Raw genomic sequence first — 22,711 nt, 5'->3', positions numbered from 1 at the left:
GTCCTATCTGTCCATTTCCTTCTCACCTATCTGCTCCACCCTCCTCTCTGACTTATCACCATCCCCCCCCCCGGCCTTCATTTATCTATCTCACACTCAAATGCCTTCCCTTCAGCCCCACCTCCCCTCCCATTTATCTCTGTACCCCCATGGCTCACAAGCCTTATTCCTGATCAATGGCTTATGCCTGAAATGTTGCTTTCCCCTGCTCTTCGGATGCTGCTTGACCTGTAATTTTCCAGCATCACACCCTTGACTGTGTTTCCTTAGAGTCTAGTGGTCCTCTGTAGTTGCAAAATTTGAAGCTGTATGCCAATAATTTAGTTAATATAAATCAACAAAAGCCAGTGGATCTGGTGTGACTCACTGCAACCGTGCCATATACCTTCCCCTCATCCAAAAAAAAACATTCATTTTTATTGTTTCATGTCATTCAGCTAACTTTGTATCTATCCTGCTACACTCCCTTTCTTCCGAAGGGCTTTGACTTGGTGATCATCTGTTATACAGAACTTTATCATCTCTGGTTAGTGTTTCTTAATTTTTGTTCTGTTCTATTCCAATTTCTATTTATTTCCAGTTAACTTGTTCTTGGATCAGTTCTTTTCAGGAATTCTGCACCTTGACAGCTCCTTGTGTATTCTGCTCACTGGGTAATGCTTGGCATGTATTTAAAACCTGTAATTTTTGCTGTGCATTCTCACGGATCTTAATCTTAGACTAAATGTAGTAAATTTAACAACTTTATTTGTTTTGTTCAGACTTACCCTGAATGGTGCAGCAAGAGCTCTTATGTGGAACCAAAGGCAGATTTTGTTTTATTATGAAGGGTGGTTTATGTTAGGTGCTGACTTTGTGCTAAGGTGTTTATAACGTTACTGGTCTTAATGTTTTAGAAAGATTCATACCCCTACACGGTAGTTTTCTTTAGATGCCCTTTTCAGAAGATTTGTAAAGTATCTATTTTGCAATGGCTGCCCCAACAAAAAGTCAAAATGGTTGAGACTCCTACTTCCATTAGGTCGGCTCTACTACACAGTGTCATTTTTTTCCCTAATTTGTTGAACAAAGAGGTAAAAAATATAGTGAAACAGTGATTATAGTTTTTATGTAGCAGAAAGATTCCTATAGTTTCTACTCCATCCTAGATTGGAGACTTTTTAATTTGGCTTGTTAATTTAGGAATTCAGACTAAACTAAATTTTACATAAGTGAAATAAACTGAGAAAAATGACTGGATTGTCATGCACAAAACTCAGTATGATTTGACTGCTTTCATCCAAACATTTAACACACTTCTGAGAATTTTACATTGTTTTCTTGCAAACTGTGATGTTCGCACCGGTGATCCTAGTGAGAATTCTCTTTATTGAGGGTGGAGGGAATCATATACTAACTAGGCACTTGATCTGAATTTGTTAGCTCCCTTCAGTACTTAACAAAACTAGCTTGGCATTGTGTGTTAAGTTATGTGAATTTTCAGCAAATTATCAGCAATGAGGCTGCAAATTTGATCTTGTGGTTAAATAATTTAGAATAATTAAGAACTTTTAATACTTTTTGTTCCTTTTGAAATGTTGAGTCAGATTTTTACCATAAGATGTAGGAGCAAAACTAAGCCATGCAATGCATTGAGTCTGCTTTGCCATTCAATGAGATCACTGCTGATCTAATGGTGCTCAACTCCACTTTCCTGCCTTTTCCTCATAACCCTAGATTCCCTTACTGATTTAACAATCTGTCCATCTGAGCCTTGAATATACTGAAATGAACATTTATATTTTTCAATAAGGTTGCCTGTCATTATTCTTAATTTCAGTGAATACAGGCCCAGTCTACTCCACCTCTCCTCAGATAATTCCTCCATACCTGATAACAGCCTAATGAACCTTTCTGGACAATTTCCAATACCTTTCCTTAGATCGGAGGCCAAAACTGTTCACAATATGTCAGTTATGAACTGGCTAGTGCCTTGTATATTTTTAACAAAACCTCCTTCGTTTTATATTCCATTCACTTTGAAATAAAGACCAACATACATTTTCCTTTCCTGTTACCTATTGATCATAGATGCTAGCTTTTTGTGGTTCATGACTATGCACTCACAAATTCCTTGATTCTGTAGCTTTCTGCAGTCTTTCTCCTTTTCAGTAATATTCAACTCCTCTATTCATTCTGCCAAAGTGCATAGCCTCACATTTCTGCACCTTTCTGTTCCATTTGTCAAGCAATTGCTTGCTAAACCTTTACCACTTGCCTTCCCATCTGTGTTTGTGTCATCCAGACACTTGGTTACAGTGTTATTCTTCATCCAAGTCATTAATTGCAAAAAGTTGTGATCCTTGCAGTAGTCCCAAGTTACAGCCATCCTAAAAATGCCACCAATATTCAAACTCACTCTCTTCTATTTTATGATTCGGAGATGCCGGTGTTGGACTGGGGTGTACAAAGTTGAAAATCTCACAACACCAGGTTATTCACCTGATGAAGGAGCGTCGCTCCGAAAGCTAGTGTGCTTCCAATTAAACCTGTTGGACTATAACCTGGTCTTCTATTTTAGTTATGATGTGGAGGTACTAGTGTTGGACTGGGATGGGCAAAGTCAGAAGTCATATGACACCGGGTTATAGTCCAATAGATTTATTTGAAATCTAATAAGCTTTTATAGCACAGCCCCTTCATCAGCTGTAGTGCTTGTTATGTGATTTTTTTTGAGTTAATTCTCTATCATTGCTAATATGCTACCTCTAACACGGCGGTGTTATCAAGTAGCCTAATGTGTGTTGGTTGTTTGAAGTAGTAATTTAGGGATTTGAGTCATGTGAAATTGGTAGTTTTCAGGTACAGTGCACAATATAATTAAATCAATTAGTAAATGATAAGAATTTCAAAGAGAGAAAAATATCAGTTGTGCAGCAGTGACAGAATTGACCACTTATGCTGTCAAATGGAATCTCCCTGAATTTACATAACCAGTGATGCTTATTTTTCTTGATGAATTTTTTAATACAATTTTATCTTTTAGTGTTACGTGGTTAAGTTAATTTTGTCGTTCATTGTAATCTAATGTCTGTTAAGTGCACTTTTTTTATAAAAAAGGAAATGTTGCAAATTTATGAAGAGACCAACAAAGCACCTGAACTGTTGACTTATAGCTTTCTTTTCACAGCGTTCCATTTCCAGCACTTTTTAAAATTTGATTTGCGCATCTACAGTGATTCATCTTTTTAAATGCAATTTATTTTGAAGACGTTCATCACTTTGTGATTTTGAGTTGGTAGTTGCAATTGATTATTCTGATATATTTGTGTATTCATTGATGGAATATGCGTCTTTGTACATTATATCTCAAAACAAAAGTATTTGAAAACTAGAATCTCGAATTCATTTGACATCAAATTTTTGTAGAATATTTAAGTTCACAAGACCTAATTATAGTACAGTGTACTGGAGCAATTAAAATTATAATGGACTAACCTGCCATAAAACATTTTTAAAAATGTTGATTAGGACAAGAATTTTGAAAACCACTGTTTGACCATTGATTTCTACAGTAAGGACTCTGCATGATAATTCTAATTGTGAAATACTGAATTACTAATTTTAAGTTGATATACACCAGTTGAGGAACAGATCACAGGGATGGTTCTCATGGGATTGTTAACTATAATAAGGATCTTTTCATTTTGAGTCCAGACTGAAACAGGTATACTTTGTAGATTTTGTGCTTTTGGGACTCCTGCTGTCTCTAAGCAAATCTTATTTGTTCTTGGCCAAGTGACCGTGTAGACTTAGAAGTAGAGTATTAGCGGTGGAAGTTATTTACCCATTAGCAATATCATTGAAGAGAATGTTATTCTTGGACTGCACAACTTGGAGTAGTTTCTAAAGAATGATTTTTCAGCCATATTTGTGAATATGGTTAAATGTCATCTGTTCATTGTATGCAACTTGTTTTCGTTGCCAGTTTTTGTAAAATGCTTCCAAACTATGCTTGTGCTCATTGCTTGCATGTGAGATTCAATATTGAAAGAACCAACTATAGCTTTCACTTTTGGAAATGACAGTTTTGAAATAGGTGTCTTTCACTGGACTTGTATGAATAATGCACTTTACTAAACAGGTCAAGGCATTTTACTTGACTGATTACCCTTCTGTAAATTGGCACTACTGAGCTGAAGAACATTTCAGTGGTAAAGTCTGTTGCATATAGGGAGATTTTGCGGGTGGGAGGGGTGTGTTGGATGAGGATGAGTGGCTGCAGAGACGCTTGGAGCAACAGAAGTATGAGAATGCAGATATAACCTGTTAGTGAAATCTGATTTGGGCTGTTCAAGGAACTAATTTATAGATGACTGTAATCTATAAGCACAAAAGGAGCAAAGAGATGAGATGGATAATTCTTAGTGAGGTGTAAGATCTAAAAATTTGCAGTATGTTCAAGTTTGCATTATATGCCAATTACAAATTATACATAAAACTGTATTTTTTTAGGGGAAAGTGATGAGGATCAAACAACATATTATTATTTTTTTTCCCTAATTAACCTGTTCAGAGATGTTATTCTACACCTCTAGAACAGATGGAACCTGAACTCTAATCTCCTGATCCAGGAGTAGGGTCATTATCACTGTGCCACAATTGTATCAAATCTGGAACGGCCTTCTTTGCAGCTTGTAGGCTAATAAAGTTAGAAAAGGTTCTAATGGTTTGGCTTACAGGTAGCCTCAATCTCGCTACTGCGAATCCACACCAGATTTTAAAATGAGAATTGCAAAGATAAGTGACAATGTGCGTGGGTTATCTTGTGCCATAGAGGCTTGTTGTAAATATATTTGCACTTGATGTGTGTTGCTGATTTATTTTAAATAGCACCTGTTTATTCAAAATTAAATTGTGAATGAATATTAAAACAATTATACACTGAACACTTTGTAAAATTATTTTAAAATGTCTAATTGTCTGGCTCCAACTGCAAATGTACAAGGCAAATTAAGGTTCTTTATTTACAGCATTGTTTAAATGATCGAAAATTATGTAACATAGTTTACTATGATTTACTGTAGACACTTTCTTCTTGAAGCAGGATGGCAAATATATTTTATCAATGCTTAACTAAGCTTATTATCTTTGCAGATTACGGGAAGTATCTGAAAAACTCAACAAATTCAATCTAAGCAGGTATTGGAAGTATTTAATTTCAGTTTTTTTTTAAACTGTACTTTGTTCTGCTTGTGATCTGTGGGTTTAAATCTTTGACTTCACTGATTTTCTTAACCTGGCTAATACTTGAGCAGCTGTCACAGATTGGATTTGTAGAACTAAATTTAATTGAGTGCATTTTTGCCCAATGAAAGTTAGAAAATTTATTTTTGAAATGTTAACATCGACTCTAGTTAATTTCCCGGGAATAATTTAGTCTGTGCACCAAATGTTGGAACTCCAGCGAGGTATTACACTTTGCTTTCTATTCCAATCTCAGTGATCTGTTGTCTGCAGGGTATCTATCCAGATTAGATGCAGGCTGGATGCTGCTAACTCTGATTTGACTTCGATCTGCTGGCAGTTGAATGTCATGTACGTTTTGTGATCTTGTAAACTATCTTGGATTTGACAATCTTCTGTCCATTTACATTAATTCATTACTGGTGTCTCTAATTGCATTGCACTGTAGGAGATTTCTATACTGAGTTTACATTGCTAATTCGTTTATTTAAAATCTTTTGAATTTTACTTGATGTCAGCCAACCAAATTCTATTAAATTCGGTCAGTATTAATTAATAGATGCAATTATTTAGTGTTTGAAGTTCATCTTGGCAAAGTTAGGCAGAGAAACTGTAAAACTTTAATGTTTTTGCCATTGGTTGAATTGTCTCTAGTCTTCCCTCTATCTTATCAAATCTGTTTTGGTCCAGTCTAGCGTCGTTCAGCTTTAGCAATCTTAGCTGTGTTTCAAGGTTGTGGGTTTGAGAGAACCTATAGGACGTGAATGCAAAGACTAGGTTGACACAAAAAGCAGACTTGAAACAGTGCTACAGTTTTGGTGATAGGAGCGTTAAACGATTGGGTCATTTAGCTCAGTTGGCTAGATACCTTGGGTGTGATGCAGAATAAAGCCAACAGTGTGAGATCAACACCGTACTGTTTTGATATTGCCTCTTCTTTGTCCCACACTTGTGGAATAGTTACCCTCAAGCTTTATTTAACCAATTGTCTCTCATTGTGAAGAATGTCTATTGTGCTTTGTGGGCCATGGCTCTTATATTACATGTTTAATTAGAGGATTGTCTGCCTGTTTTACGTAGATGTTAAAGATCTTATAGCATTATTCAAAGAAGGTATTCTACTAGTATGTCATAATTGCTAAGAGATTAATTAATCTAATTTGATTTTTCTGAAGCCACTGCTGTAGGAAATTGTTATTGTCTCCGTATGTGACTTCACTCTAACAGAAATTTATAGGTGTAAAATGCTTTGGGACAATGTGAGACAGACTTTAAAACTGCAAGTGTAGTTTAACTTCACAAGTGTATAGCCAGTGATCATGTATCTCTTTAGTGGCATGTATGTATTTATGTTTACCCAGTTGACGTGATACTGATGAGTGCAGCGCACTTACCTGTGTCATGATGGTCAATTTACAGTAATGGGTGAGGTGGAGGAGCTTGAAAGACCTCTGTTGCTCTTCATTCTTCATCGGTTCATTTTTAAAAGTGAACTACTAGACAGTCATTGAAATTGGAGCCTTAAGCTACAGCTGAATCCACTACCATGAGATATGTGAGCTGAACATTATACAATATCAGCATTGACTGCAGTGCTTCAAACAGGCAGCTCTACTTCCTCCTCAAGGGCATTTAGGTAGAGACAATAAGTGCTGGCCCAGCTAGCAATGGGCAAGACCCATGAGTGAATTTAAAAAAAAGCTATAATGCATATTTGACACATCACTGGAAATTGGAATTCCAGCGTTTTTAAAATGACAATTATTCCTAAGAATTTCTATATATCAACACTTAGGAAGTCTCCCATTTAAGACAGATGATCTCCTGTGAGCATAGAGTGCAGAATTATTTTCTTCCAAAAGCAGTGGAGGCTGGGTTGTTTGATGTCTTTAGGGCCAAGGGATGGATCTAAGGGAGTCTAGGTTTATGTTTAGTGAAACATATAGGAAAAAGGAATCCAGATAACAATTAGTCCAGCCATTACCTTATTGAAGGACCAAAAACCCACCTAAATTTTGATTATATTACATATTCATTTGCTCATGTCACATCAACTGGTAGCTGTTCATGTTGCTTAATGTTGCCATTCTGGGAGCCTGCTCTGCATTCACTAAAGTTGGCTCGTGTTACTTTATTTGTCATGTAATTTGTTGGCAAAGGGTGTCTATCTGGTGGAGCTTGAAGAAGGGTCCCATCCCCGAGTGAAATAAACCTGAAGCTAAATTGGAGTGAATATGGACAGGTAGTAAGGCAGCTATGGTTTTATTGCCTTCCAGAATTTGGTAATATTCTTAGACCAGAATATCTAAACCCGTAGCTGCAGCATAATGTGCACTAGTTTGTTAAACTGCGATAGGTCGGGTTCAATGAATAGTTCTCTATTGTCCTTTTCAATTCTGAGTTCCAAGTTAATGAAAGTCTTACCTTTTTAAAGTGCTGTAAATTTCAGATATATTTCATATTTGCTGTGTAACATAATTTACGGTGAAAACTTGAATTTTGTTATTGCTAAGCTAGATTTGTGTGCAAAAGCAAAGAAAGGCATTATTTTGCACAGCACTGTCTTAGAGATCGTTATTGACTTCATTTCATGTGATTTGTGTTTCCTCCTTCATGAATTCAGTGGGAGACATTGTATTCCTTTAGCGTTTTACAGACATTGGTAGATGAGTATAACACAATTCTGTCAACCAGGGAATAAGTTACAAAAAACATTGTCAGTATCTATTGACATAAATGTATGTACATTTGGCATTCGGCACAGGTGACAAATAGAGTTTATAATTAAGACAGCAGTGAAATTTTTATATTTAAAGGCTTTGAAGCCTTGTCCAGGATGATTCTGAAAATTCAACGTTGCACTTGCACATGGTGAAGTAAGTCTGTTGGCTTCTTAAGACTATGCCATACAAGATCTTGGTTGACTTGTTTTCCCCATATTCTTGCCTACCCCCATAACCTTTTACCCCTTTATCAAAAATCTATCTACTCCTTTTGTCTTCAAAAAATTAGTTAAATGACTCTTCTTACACTGTTGTCTTAGGAAGAGCGTTCCAAAGACGCTGAACTCAGAATTTCTGCTAATCTTATGGGCGACCTCTCATTTTGCAATTGTCTTAGAGCTTTTATGGTATGGAAGGATTGATCTTTTCTGTTCCCGTTTTCCGACACCTTGGCCTGTAACCTCATATGCTATAGTATTTCACCTGCTCCTCTAAATAGTTGTTAAATGTCTTGACAGCTCCCACTTCTGTTTCCTTTCGTTTGGCAGTGAGTTCTAAATACCCATAACCATCTGGGTGAAAATTTCTTTGCATAAACCTCCTTCCTCTGTCTTAATGTGTTCCCTGGCTATTGACCAGTACAAGGGGGAAAATGTCTATGGTGTCATGAGCTTTACATGCCTTAGTCAGATCCCCTCCCTCAACCTGCCAGTTTTCTCTGCCTTAAGGAAAACTTCTCAGTTTATCAAATCTGTCTTCATAGTGAATTGCTGTAGTCCAGACAACATCCTGATCCCAGTGGATCTCTTCTGTAAACTAGTGTAATCAGATCTTAGTGTGTCAATCAGAACTGCACACAGTACTCCAGCTTTGACCTAACATTATGTACAGCTCCATCATAGCCACGTTGCTCTCATTTTCAATAACTTCACCCCCTAGTTGTATTCAATGCCACTAACCCCTAGTTTTAATTTTTTTCCAAGAGGAAACATACTCTCCACATGTACCCTGTCAAGAGCTTTCAGATTTTTGTTTCAATCGAGTCACCTCTTATGCAGTGGATATAAGCCTAGCCCATCCCATCTTTTATTATAAGACAACCTGCCCATTTGAATTAATAGCCTAGTCAAACTGCTTTCAGCACATTTGCATTTTTCATTAGTTAAGGAGACCAATACTGTACACAGTACTCTAAGATGTGATCTCATCATTGCCATGTATAACTGAAGCATATGCACCAATTTTTATTCAATTCCCCTTATGATATTCTATTAGCTTTCCCGATTATTTGCTGTATTTGTCGCTGAGCTAAATCTGTGTGCAAAAATCTTGCATCACTGTCATGTGATCGCTATTGACTTCATTTCATGTGACTTGTCTTTCATTCTTCATGAATTCAGTAGGAGACATTGCAACTCACGTATGAAGACACTCAGATTCCTTTATCTCTCAGGTCTGCAATCTATCTTTAGATATGATGCTGCATTTTTGTATGAGTAGAAATGGACATTTTACATTTTCCCACATTTACTCAATTTGCCCACTGTATTTTTTTTATAGCCTGTGCCCTCTTCAGAATTTCCTCCCTATATAAGTTGAACAGAGTAGATGTGGAGTGTGTATTGCTCCCTTTGTGAGAGAGCGTAGGACTAAGGGGCATAATCTCAAAGTAAGGATTGCCCACTTAAGCATGAGGAATTATTTGAGAGTACTCAGTCTGTGGAACTCTGGGTGGTTGCATACAATTCAACGCTGAGACAATTTTTTAAGCAAGGAAATTGTGTATTATGTTGAAAAGGCAGGATAATGAAGTTATGGATTATCAAATCTCACTGAACGGCAGAATAGGCTTAATGCCCAAGTGGCCTACCTCTGCTGTTAAGTCTTATGGTCAGTCCTCGTGCCATGCTCAATCTCTGTAACCCTACGAGTTTATTTTCTACTTGAGGACATTTTTATGCTTTTGGGAATGGGGCTCACTAATAGGTTAGTATTTCTTGCCCATCCCAAATGTGCCTCCATGAATCACTAAGGTCATGTGATGAGTACACACAGTGCTGTTAAGAAGGAAGTTCCTGAATTTTGACCAGGTGATAGTGAAAAATAACACTAAAGTTACAAATCAGGGTTGTGTTTTGTTGGAGCGGACTTAAAGCTAGTGATACTTTCAAGTGTTTGCTGCCCTTAGTTTTTGAGGTGATGGACGTTGTTGGTAGGAATGGTGTTATTGAAGGAGCCTTCATGAATTGCTATAGTGTGTCTTGTAGATGCCACGGTGATAGAGTTGTAATATGCTGCATGAGGTGGTAATCAAACAGGCTGATTTTGTTTCAGATGGTATGAAGGTAATCGTACAATCATAGAATCCTTTCAGTGTGGAAACAGGCCATTCAACCCATCGAGTCCACACTGACCTTCTGAAGAGCATTACACCCGCGTGTTGTGAGGCAACAGTGCTAACTACAGAGCTACCGTGACGCCCTATGTTGTTGAAACTACAGTTAGCCAGGGAAGTGGAGAGCATTTCTTCGACTTCCTAACTTTTCTCTGTAGATAGTGGGCAGGCGTTGGACGATGACAAATATCCCTGTCCAAGAATTCCTATCCTTTGACCTGCTCTTGTAGCCATAGTGGTTATTTCAGTTTAGTTTTAGATCAATGATAACACCAAATTATTGATGGTTACATAAACCATGAAATAGTTAGATTCCCTCTTGTTTGAGATGGTAATTGCCTGGCACTTCTGTGGCGTGAGCTTTATTTGCCATTTAACTTGAGTCTGAATTATGTTCTGATCTTGCTGCACATGAACACTAATTGCTTCAGTATCTGAAAAACTATGATTGCTGAATGTTGCACGATGATCAGTTAACATTCCCAGTCTGACCTTCGGGAGGAGGCTCATTAATGAAACAGCTAGTTATAGTTCAACTGAGGATGCAATTTGGAGGAACTGTGTAGTGTTTCCTTGGAGCTGAGGTAATTGACCTCCAACTCAGCTGGCTAGGTATGACCCACCCAGCGGAGAGCTTTCCTTCTGATTTCTGTTGACTCTAGTTGTGCTGGGCACCCTTGATGTCAGTCTTGTATTATCTCTGGAGTTGATCTGCATTCAGTGTTTAAATGAAGGCTACATGAGATAGTAGCTTATTGGCCTTAGCATAAATCAGACTGAGAGTCAGTGAGCAGGTTACTGCTATTTAAATTAGATTAGATTACTTAGTGTGGAAACAGGCCCTTCGGCCCAACAAGTCCACACCGACCCTCCGAAGAGCAACCCACCCAGACCCATTCCCCTACATTTACCCCTTCATCTAGCACTATATGGGCAATTTAGCATGGCCAATTCATCTAACCTGCACATCTTTGGATTGTGGGAGGAAACCGATGCACCCGGAGGAAACCCACACAGACACGGGGAGAACATGCAAACTCCACACAGACGATTGCCCGAGGTGGGAATTGAACCCAGGTCTCTGGCGCTGTGAGGCAGCAGTGCCGCCCACTTTATGCCATTGATGACCCCTTACATTGCTTTGAGTGTAGACGAATAAAGTGGTAATTAACCAGAATGGATTTATCCTGCTTTTGTGGACGGTCATAATTGGTCAGTTTTTCATGTTGCTGGGTAGGTGCTAGTGTTATAACTTTACTGAAACTGATTGGTTAGGGGAGTATAAAATTCTGGACCACAGAATATCCCTGTCCAAGAATTCCTATCCTTTGACCTGCTCTTGTAGCCGTAGTGGTTATTTCAGTTTCGTTTTAGATCAATGATAATACCAAATTATTTATGGTTATATAAACCATGAAATAGTTAGATTCTGTCAGTAGTACTACTACTGAGCCACCTTTGATGATTGATATTGAAGTTCCCTGTCAGAGTACATTGTGCCAGGTCACCCTCTGTTGGTGTTCAACATTATGGGGTGCTAATTGATCACCTGAGGAATATGTGATAGGTGGCAATTGACTGAGGGTTGTCTTCTCCTTTTGGAGTCAATGTTGACCATTACCAAGGCAATACCCTCCGTCCTATCAGTTGAGTATCCCCAAGGGTGGTGATGGTGTTTGGGTCTCAAATATGATTAAATGAGCTATGATCCTTTGCTGTTCTGTTCTTTGGAGCAGTTCTAATTTTTGCATACGTCCCTGTTCTTGGTAAGGATAACAATGCAGGGTCATCATTGCTCTTGTTGTTTTTGGTGCCTAGGTCAGTACCAGATGTCTTCAGCAGTTTAATGCAACTAAATGGCTTCTTAGTTTATTTGAAAGAAGTTAAGATTCAAACGCACGCTGTGTGGGTCAGGAGTCATATGGACCAGACCAAGTGAGGGCAACTTATTTCCTTCTCTAAAAGACGTTAATGTACCAGGTTAAAGCTGTTAATGCATTGTCATTAGACATTTTTAAACTCTCAGCTTCTTAACCCATCTCTATATACTGCTTCAGTGTCCTCAGTCTCCACACCAACTTCAGGGTCCTGACCTTCGCATGGGGGATTTCCCCTTTTTAACAACTGGGTGAAAGTAGGGTGATTGAGACAATCTTATGTACTATGTTCCGGGGCCTCAAATCCTGCTTTTAGACGAGTGTAACCTCTGAATTCCAGGGGGACACTAATCTCCCTGGGACGGATTCGTTGGCGTACAAGTGCATAAGTTATCTTAGAGATACCGTTACTGCAGAGTCCGAGCGATTGAGAGGTCGACTGAGTGATAGGTTAGTGAGAGAGTCATAGAGATGTACAGTATGGAAACAGACCCTTCGGTCCAACCTGTCCATGCCGACCAGATATCCCAACCCAATCTAGTCCCACCTGCCAGCACCCGGCTCATAACCCTCCAAACCCTTCCTATTCATATACCCATCCAAATGCCTCTTAAATGTTGCAATTGTACCAGCCTCCACCACATCCTCTGGCAGCTCATTCCCTCTGCGTGAAAAAGTTGCCCCTTAGGATTCTTTTATATCTTTCCCCTCTCGTCCTAAACCTATACCCCTCTAGTTCTGGACTCCCCGACCCCTGGGAAAAGACTTTGTCTATTTATCCTATCCATGCCCCTCATAATTTTGTAAACCTCTATAAGGTCACCCCTCAGCCTCCGACGCTCCAGGGAAAACAGCCCCAGCCTGTTCAGCCTCTCCCTGTAGCTCAGATCCTCCAACCCTGGCAACATCCTTGTAAATCTTTTCTGAACCCTTTCGAGTTTCACAACATCTTTCCGATAGGAAAGAGACCAGAATTACATGCAATCTTCCAACATTGGCCTAAACAATGTCCTGTACAGCCGCAACATGACCTCCCAACTCCTGTACTCAATACTCTGACCAGTAAAGGAAAGCATATCAAATGCCTTCTTCACTATCCTATCTACCTGCGACTCCACTTTCAAGGAGCTATGAACCTGCACTCCAAGGTCTTCGAGCCAGCACCACCATTCATTATGATCATGGCTGATCATCCACAATCTGTATTCATAACACTTGATTCCACTATCTTTAATGGCGCTATCTATCTCTTTAGAGTCATAGAGATATACAGCACAGAAACAGACACATTCATTCCAATTCGTCGACGCCGACCAGCTATCCCAATTTAATCTAATCCCCCCTGCCAGCATCTGGCCCATATCCCTCCAAACCCTTCCTATTCATATACCCATCCAGATGCCTCCTTAAATGTTGCAATTGTACCAGCCTCCACCACTTCCTCTGGTAGTTCATTCCATACACGTACCACCCTCTGCATGAGAAAGTTGCCCCTTAGATATCTTTTGTATCTTTCCCCAGACACCCTAAACCTATGCCTTCTAGTTCTGGACTCGTCCATCCCAGGGAAAAGACTTTGTGTATTTTTCCTATCCATGCACCTCATGATTTTATAAACCTCTATAAGGTCACCCTCAGCCTCTGACACTCCAGGGAAAACAGCCATAGCCTGTTCAACCTCTCCCGCTCGCTCAAATCCTCCAACCCTGGCAACATCCTTGTATATCTTTTCTGAACCATTTCATGTTTCACAACATATCTCTGATAGGAAGGAGACCAGAATTGCACGCAATATTCCAACAGCGGCCTAAGCAATGTCCTGTACAGCTGCAACATGACTCAACTCTGTACTCAATACTCTGACCAATAAAGGAAAGCATATCAAACGCCGCCTTCACTATCCTATCCACTTTCAAGGAGCTATGAACCTGCACTCCAAGGTCTCTTTGTTCAGCAACACTCCCTAGGATCTTACCATTAAGTGTATAAGTCCTGCTAAGATTTGCTTTCCCAAAATGCAGCACCTCGCATTTATCTGAATTAAACTACTGAATTAAACTCCATCTGCCACCTCTCAGCCCATCTGGTCCAGATCCTGTTGTAATCTGAGGTAACCCTCTTTGCTGTCCACTACACCTCCAATTTTGGTGTCATCTGCAAATTTGCTAACTGTACCTCTTATGCTCACATCCATATCATTTATGTAAATGACAAAACGTAGAGGGCCCAGCACCGATCCTTGTGGCACTCCACTGGTCACAGGCCTCCAGTCTGAAAAACAACCCTCCACCACCACCCTCTGTCTTCTACCTTCTAGCCAGTTCTGTATCCAAATGGCTAGTTCTCCTTGTATTCCATGAGACCTAGGAGAAAGTGAGGACTGCAGATGCTGGAGATCAGAGCTGAAAATGTGTTGCTGGAAAAGCGCAGCAGGTCAGGCAGCATCCAAGGAGGAGGAGAATCGAAGTTTCGAGCCTGAGCCCTGCTTCAAGAACCATGCGATCTAACCTTGCTAATCAGTCTCCCACGAGAACCTTGTCAAACGCCTTATTGAAGTCTATATAGATCACATCTACTTCTCTGCCCTCATCAATCTTCTTTGTTACTTCTTCAAAAAACTCAATCAAGTTTGTGAGACATGATTTCCCACGCACAAAACCGTGTTGACTATCCCGAATCAGTCCTTGCCTTTCCAAATACATGTACACCCTGTCTCTCAGGATTCCCTCCAACAACCTGCCTACCACCGAAGTCAGGCTCACTGATCTATAGTTCCCTGGCTTGTCTTTACTGCCCTTCTTAAACAGTGGCACCACGTTTGCCAATCTCCAGTCTTCCGGCACCTCACCTGTGACAAGAGGCCCAGCAATCACTTCTCTAGCTTCCCACAGAGTTCTCTGGTACACCTGATTGGGTTGTGGGGATTTATCCACTTGTAACCGTTTCAGGACATCCAGCACTTCCTCCTCTGTAATCTGGACATTTTGCAAGGTGTCACCATCTATTTCCGTACAGTCTATATCTTCCATGTCCTTTTCCACAGTAAATACTGATGCAAAATATTCATTTAGTATCTCCCCCATTTTCTGAGGCTCCACCCAAAGGCCGCCTTGCTGATCTTTGAAGGGCCCTATTCTCTCCCTAGTTACCCTTTTGTCCTTAATATATTTGTAAAAACCCTTTGGATTCTCCTTAATTCTATTTGCCAAAGCTATCTCATGTCCCCGTTTTGCCCTCCTGATTTTCCTCTTAAGTATACTCCTTTTTTTACACTCGATTCACTCGATCTGTCCTGTCTATACCCGACATATGCATATGACATATGCTTGGAGAGATCCAAGGTAAATCTTATCTCGTGGTCCCATCCATCTCATGTTACTGTCACACAGGCAATCGCTTACTCAGTCCGTCTAGAAGCTCCATATGTTGGAATCCCACGCTCGTTGCCAAATGTTAGGTTCCCTTTTTGACATTCTTGCATGCTTGATGCAACTGCAAGATGCCAACTTCTGTGAACAGCCATGATTTATTTCAGCAAATCAGTGGCTGGAGGAGCATGCATACAGAGCCTGTCAAGCGAGGTTTCCTGAACAAGGGATCCATTCTCCCATTATACAGGTTTACATCAGTCAGTCATGCACACAACACAAACCCCTGCTACTCCCCTCTTGTTACATGCCACCAAAAACAATGTTTCTGGAACTATTCTAATCCCTCAAAACAGTGCGTGATCGGGCCCATCCCATCAAACTGCAGCATTTACAGCATATGGTTAGATTGTCACATCCTACTTGCAAAACAGAGAAACCCACACACCCGGGGCATCCAATTTCTTACATGTCAGCAGAACAAATTAGCCCTTTAACATTTCAACCAAATGCTGTGTTGTGACTCTTTCCCCTCTACACGTGCATGCATGCACCTTGTGCCATTGGATTACTAATTCAGTGACACTACTGCAGCACTTAGATCACATGGAATCCAGAGAGCTAGCCAATTGGATACAAATTTGTCTTGACATTGGATGACAGTGTGGTAGAGGGTTGTTATATAAACTGGAGGTCTGAGCAGTGATGTGCCGTAAGGATCGGTGCTGGGTTCACTGTTCATCATTTATATAAATGGTTTGGATGAGAACATGGCAGGCATGGTTAGTTTGTGGTAAGAGAAATCAAGGCAGGACTTGCACAGTTAATGGTGGGTCCCTGGTGAGTATTGAACAGAGAGAGCGGTACAGGTGGCATCACAAGTAGACAGGGTAGTAAAAAAGGTATTTGGCTGTCTTCATCTGTCAAACCATTGACCACAGGAGTTGGGAAATCATATTGCAGCTGCACAAGATATTGGTAACTCCATGTTTAGATTACTGTGTACAGTTCTGGTTACCATGTTATTGGAAGGATGTTACTAAGCTGGAAAGGATGAAAAACATTTGCAAAGAAGTTTGAGACTGGAAGGTTTGAGTTCTTAAGGAGAGGCTAGATAGGCTGGGACTTTTTCCCTTGGAGCATAAAGAGGCTGAGGCATGATCTTAGAGATTTATAAAATTGAGGGGCTTAGATAAGGTGAATAGCTGAGGTTTTTTTTTCTCCCCAGCTGAGGGGACTCTTCAACTAGAGAGCATAGTTTTAAGGTGAGACAAGAAAGATTTAAGAGGGATCTGTGGGGCAACTTTTTCCATACAAGATGGTGCATTTATGGATGTGATGTGATGGCACTGAAGAGATTCCCCAGGATGCAGCCTTTGTTGGAAAGTTTGAGCTGTGAGGAAAGATTGGATATGCTGTGATGGTTTTCACTTAGATTTCACTTGTTGTATCTTGCGAAACTGAAAAAGGCCCATTTATGCCTACTGTCTGCTTCCTGGTGCTGAACCAGTGTTATTTCTTTATTTAACCTATTTTTCTAATCAACCTGTTCAGAGATATTTTTACGTATCTCTGGAGCAGCTGTGACTTGAACCCAGGCCTCTTGGAACAGGAATTGGGACATTGCTACTGATCTACCAGTCGTCTTTCCATGTTAATGTGCTACTCACCACATTTTGAGCTTTTATTTCTACAATTAGTTTTGATGTGGCACCTTAATAAATACTTCCTGAAAATCTAAGTACGGTCTATCCACTGGTTTCTCTTATCTGCAGCACACTTGCCTCACAACACAAGAGACCCAGGTTCGATTCCCACCTTAGGTGACTGTCTGTATCGAGTTTCCACATTTCCCCCCCATGTCTGCATGGGCTTCCTCTGGGTGCTCTGGTTTCCTCCCCACAATCCATAGATAGTGCAAATCAGGTGAATTGGCCGTGCTAAATTGCCCATAGTGTAAGGTGCATTCGTCAGGGGTAAATTTTGGCGGAATGGGTCTGCGTGGGTTACTCTTCGGAGGGTCAATGTGGACTTGTTGGATCGAAGGGCCTGTTTCCATACCGGAGGGAATCTCATCTCATCTTACCATCTTAGAACTCCCATAGATTGGTCAAGCATGATTCCCCATTCAGACAGCAAGGTTGTCTTTTCCTGTTTACTTTGAACTTATCCAACTTCCCTGTATAACTTCGTTAATAGCTCTAATGTTGTGAAAGATGTTATGCTAACTGGCCTGTAGTTTTGTGCCTTATCTCCGTCCACTGTTGAGTAAAGGAGTTATGTAAGCCATCATCCATTTTAAAGGGAGCATCCTCTATGGGACTTCTGGAAAATTAAAATTAATACATCAAATTTCTCATTAGTCACTCTCGAGAATCTCTAGGATGAAGTCCATCAGGATCCAGATACACGCCAATCCACAGCTTCGACAATTTCTTTGATATCACTATTATGTGATTTTGCTTGAGTCGTCCCTTTGCCCCTTTCCCCCTCTCTTCCTCCCCCCTCCCCCCTATCCTCCCATTTCATGATCTATCACTGTTACTTCTATCCATTGTAGTGGAAAATGTTCAATTCACCTGCTATTTCCTTATTTACAAAGTCAGGCTGGAGAACTAATAATGTTAAAGAACCAGTATTTACTTTGTAAACATAAGAGCTAGGAGCAGAAGTATAAAATTCAGCCTTTTAAACCTGCTCTGCCCTTTGATTCTTTGGCTCATGGGACATTGGCATTGCTGGGCAGGCCAACATTTATCGCCCGTCCCTACTTGGCCTTGAAGATGATGTGTTGTCACCTTGAACTGCTGCCATTTGGGTGTAGGTAGACTCACTGTGCCATGAGGAAGGGAATTCCAGACTTTTGAACAAGCACATTGAAAGAATGACGATAGACTTTCGAGTCAGGATGGTGAATGGAGGGGAGCTTGGAAGATGCTGTCTAAGGATCTTTAAATTTCTGCAGTACTTTGTATTTAAATGCTGCTACTGAGCGTTGGTGGTGTGGGCGTGATGACAGTAAAGTGGACTGCTTTGTCAAGCTTTGAGTATTTTTGGAGCTGCACTCATTTGGGCAAGTGGGGAGTACAAAATTAAGCTGGTCTGGCAGTAGCTGCGGAGAGAAAAGAGTTAACATTCAAGTCCAGTGATCCATGCTGTAATACCTTAATTTTTCTAGCAATTTATTTTTATTCAAGATTTCCAGCAATTGCAGTAATTTTAGTTTCATGTTCTATCATACGCCTTGTGTCTTGTTGGTGATAAACTGCTCTTGAGTAGTCAGGGGATGAATTACTTGCTCCTGTAGCCACCGTATTTATATGACCAGTCTAGTTCAGTTTCTGGTCAATGGTAAACCCCAGATGCTGAAAGTCGGGTATTTGGTAATGGCAATACCATTGAATGTCAAGAGACAGTGGCTGGATTCTCTTATTAGAAGTGGTCATTGCCTTGCATTTGTGCGGCATAAATGTTACTTACCACTTTTCAGTCCACTATTTCCAGCTAGCCTTTTCTTAACTCTGATCATGTTTTGGGTCATTCTTTATTTTTTACATTATCTCCAGTCTTCTGATCTCTGCACATGATATCCTTTTCTTTAAGTTTGATGTTATGTTTAATATATCTAGTTAGCCATAGATGGTTAGTCTATCATTTGAAATTTTTCTTTTTTTGGAGTGAATTTTTCTGTATATTCTCAATTATTATCGTAAATATCTGCATCTTTGTTGACCTAGTCTTTAATTTGCCAATTCACTTTAGCCACTCCCTGTGTTCTTGTCCTTTTTCTAAACTTACCAGAGGTCTCAGACCCACACTTCTTTCCCTCAAACAGAATATAGAATGTAATCACTATGTCACTGCTGCCTCGGAGTGTCTTCACTGAGAGAATTGACTCGCTCTTTCTCATTGCACAATGTAAGATCTAATATAGCCTGTTTTGAGGTTGTTTCCACAACATGCTGTTCTGAGAAACTATCCTAAAAAAATTCCACATTAGGCTAGGTTTACCCATCTGATGATTCCAATTGATATGTAGATTAAAATCTCATGCCTTTCTGTCAAAGTCTCTTACTTCTGACTTAAACTACATAAAGTAGTATGGAATTATGTAAGGGTATCTGTGTATCATTCTGACAAGTGACTTCTTGCATTTATCATTCCTCATTCTTTCACATCTTGGTTTCCTTTACTGGGGCTATTCCTCTCTCTATATACCATCATTAACTAATGAAGCTACCCCTCCAATCTTTTCTTATGTTCCTGTGGCTATCAAGGTTCGGATTCCAATCCATGACATCTTGCAGCCATGTCTCTGTAATGGCTACCAGATCATAAGCCACTCCACTAGCACACTCAGTTCATCCATTTTGTTTTGACTGCTGAGTGCATGCCGATACAGCGTCTCTCTTTGATCCATTTTGCTCTCTGTAATGCCTCTGTAATATCTAGTCTTTTCTGTTGGTTGACTATTGGATTCATTCTGTCAATCTGTTCCATCCAGATTATTTATCATTTCTTTGTATTAGTTTCTCTCTTTGACTTCTGCTTTGCTTTTTGGTTTATCATGCTTTGGCAAATTTGATCCCTTGCCCCCAGTATTCATTTAGAAATCCTGTCTGATTCCATAATAGGAAATTGATAAGAATAACAGCCACTCCATGGTTTGTGTGGAAGAAGTCCTCATGATAGAAATCCCACTATCATTAGTATCCTTACAAACAGGCAAAGAAGGACACCACTTTGACTGGGACAACACATCCATCCAAGGACAGGCAAACAGCCATGCACGGGAATTCCTGGAGGCCTGGCGTTCTAACCAGAACTCCATCAATAAACCCGTTGATTTAGACCCCATCTACCATACTTTTGAGAAAAAGAACCGGAACGATATCACCCACCTTAAGAGACCAAGACACAAACAGAAAGTGGGACATAACGTCAGGGCTTCATCAGAGGCTCATATTTACCTGCCTAATCTGATTTGTCCCATGCCACATTGCACGGGGATCAGGTGCTTCGGCAGAGTTTATGACCTTTCAGGTTGTTTTCTTTCATTCACGGCACATGGATGTTGTTGGCTCCATTTCAAATTACCTAGAGGGCGGTGAAGAGTTAATCACGTTGCTATGGGTCTGGAGTCACATGTAGGTCAGATATGGTAATGATGGCAGTTTCCTTCCCTAAAGGAAATGATTGAACCAGATGGGTTTTTGTTATAATTGACAATGGTTTATAATACTTGCCGACACATTCGACTTTGGTGCCTAGCTCCTCATACTGACTGTGTGTAGAATCTTTTTATTTGTTCTGCTTATGATTGTTCTGCTTATCAACATGGACCATGATGACTAGATCCTCCCTGTCCCAGAGTTCCTCTCCAGCCCTGTGCAGGTGTTTCTAATCCTGGCAAGTGGCAAGCAGTGCAGTCGTCAGGTTAATGTTTTTTTTAGAGAACAGTGACAACCACCTTTTATTGTACTTGCGCGACATTCTTCCTTGCAGGAACCTGCTCAAGGTGGGGTAGTAATATGGTGCCATGGTCAGTTTACTTATCTCCCCCAATCTCTGTATGCAGGTTAATTTGCATTTTTGCGTAAATAATCCAGGTAACTTTAGCCATTTGTGATTTTTGAGAAGATTTGGAGCTGAGGTTGATGTTCAGGTTGTAAGTTTACTCACTGAGCTATAAGGTTTTCAGATGTTTCGTCACCATACTAGGTGACATCCTTAGTAAGCCTCTGGTGAAGCCCTAATGTTATGTCCCGCTTTCTGTTTGTGTCTTGGTTTCTTAAGGTGGGTGATATCATTTCCAGTTCTTTTCTCTCAGGATGGTAGATGGGGTCTAAATCCTTGGGTTTATTGATGGAGTTCTGATTAGAATGCCGGGCCTCTAGGAATTCCCGTGCGTGTCTGTTTGCCTGTCCTTCGATGATTGTGTTGTCCCAGTCAAAGTGGTGTCCTCCTTTGCCTGTTTGTAAGGATACTAGTGATAGTGGGTCATGTCTTTTGATGGCTACAGAGGCGATCATCACAACACCCACAGAGCTGCATCAGGACCACAACTGGGGGAGATATTTCAATAGGCCACAACACACTGCAGCACCCAGGAACCACGAATAGCATTAGAAAAATATAGCGTATTCAAGAAGAGTGGGTACCCAATAAATATCATCAGCTGATTTCTCAGCAACAAACCCAAACAAGCAGACGCAATGTGCCCCGAAACTCTAACCACATTATCATACATCAAAGACAACTCTGAAATGACTACCAGACTACTTGGACGCCTTGGTATCATGATAACCCAACACCTACCAAGACACTTAAACAGCGGCTGATGAACCTTAAGGACCTACACAAACAACCAACAAAACTAATGTCATTTACAAAATACCACGCAAGGACCGTAACAAACACTACATTTGACAAACAGGTAGCAAACTAGTCACCAGGCTACATGAACACCACTTAGCCATCAAAAGACATGACTCACTGTCACTAGTATCCTTACAAGCAGACAAAAAAGGACACCACTTTGACTGGGACAACACATCCATCCTAGGACAGACCAAACAGAGACACGCATGGGAATTCCTAGAGGCCTGGCATTCTAACAGGAACTCCATTAATAAATCCATTGATTTAGACCCCATCTACCATCCTCTGAGAAAAAGAACCGGAAATGATATCACCTACCTTAAGAGACCAAGACACAAATAGGGGGACATAACACCAGTGATTCACTGGAGTCTCACTGATGATGTTATCTACTATGGTGATGAAACGTCTGAAAACGAACCTTCCAGCTCTGAGCAAACTTACAATAGGTGCAGGAGTAGGTCATTTGGACCTTTTGAGCCAGCAGCACCATTCATTATGATCATGGCTGATCATCCACAATCTGTATCCATAACACTTGATTCCACTATCTTTAATGGCTCTATCTATCTCTTTAGAGTCATAGAGATGTACAGCACAGAAACAGACACATTCATTCCAGATATCCCAATCTAATCTAATCCCACCTGCCAGCATCTGGCCCATATCCCTCCAAACCCTTCCTATTCATATACCCATCCAAATGCCTCTTAAATGTTGCAATTGTACCAGCCTCCACCA

The 22,711-nt window shown here is 40.3% G+C and overlaps 1 protein-coding gene across 7 annotated transcripts in view; it reads left to right on the top strand.

Annotated features, from left to right (window-relative positions):
• ubr5 (ubiquitin protein ligase E3 component n-recognin 5) overlaps window positions 1-22,711 on the top strand; it is a 169,365-nt gene that overhangs the window by 6,575 nt on the left and 140,079 nt on the right. For all 7 annotated transcript variants that reach the window (XM_043688521.1, XM_043688517.1, XM_043688519.1 and 4 more), the window contains exon 2: window positions 5,137-5,181. In XM_043688521.1, coding sequence (XP_043544456.1) covers window positions 5,137-5,181 — 45 coding nt within the window. The remainder of the gene's footprint in view (window positions 1-5,136; window positions 5,182-22,711) is intronic.

This window comes from Chiloscyllium plagiosum, chromosome 4, assembly GCF_004010195.1.
Source record: "Chiloscyllium plagiosum isolate BGI_BamShark_2017 chromosome 4, ASM401019v2, whole genome shotgun sequence".
Taxonomy (NCBI): domain Eukaryota; kingdom Metazoa; phylum Chordata; class Chondrichthyes; order Orectolobiformes; family Hemiscylliidae; genus Chiloscyllium; species Chiloscyllium plagiosum.
Note: the sequence above shows the minus strand (reverse complement) of the source record. Positions and strands in the feature narration are given on the sequence as shown.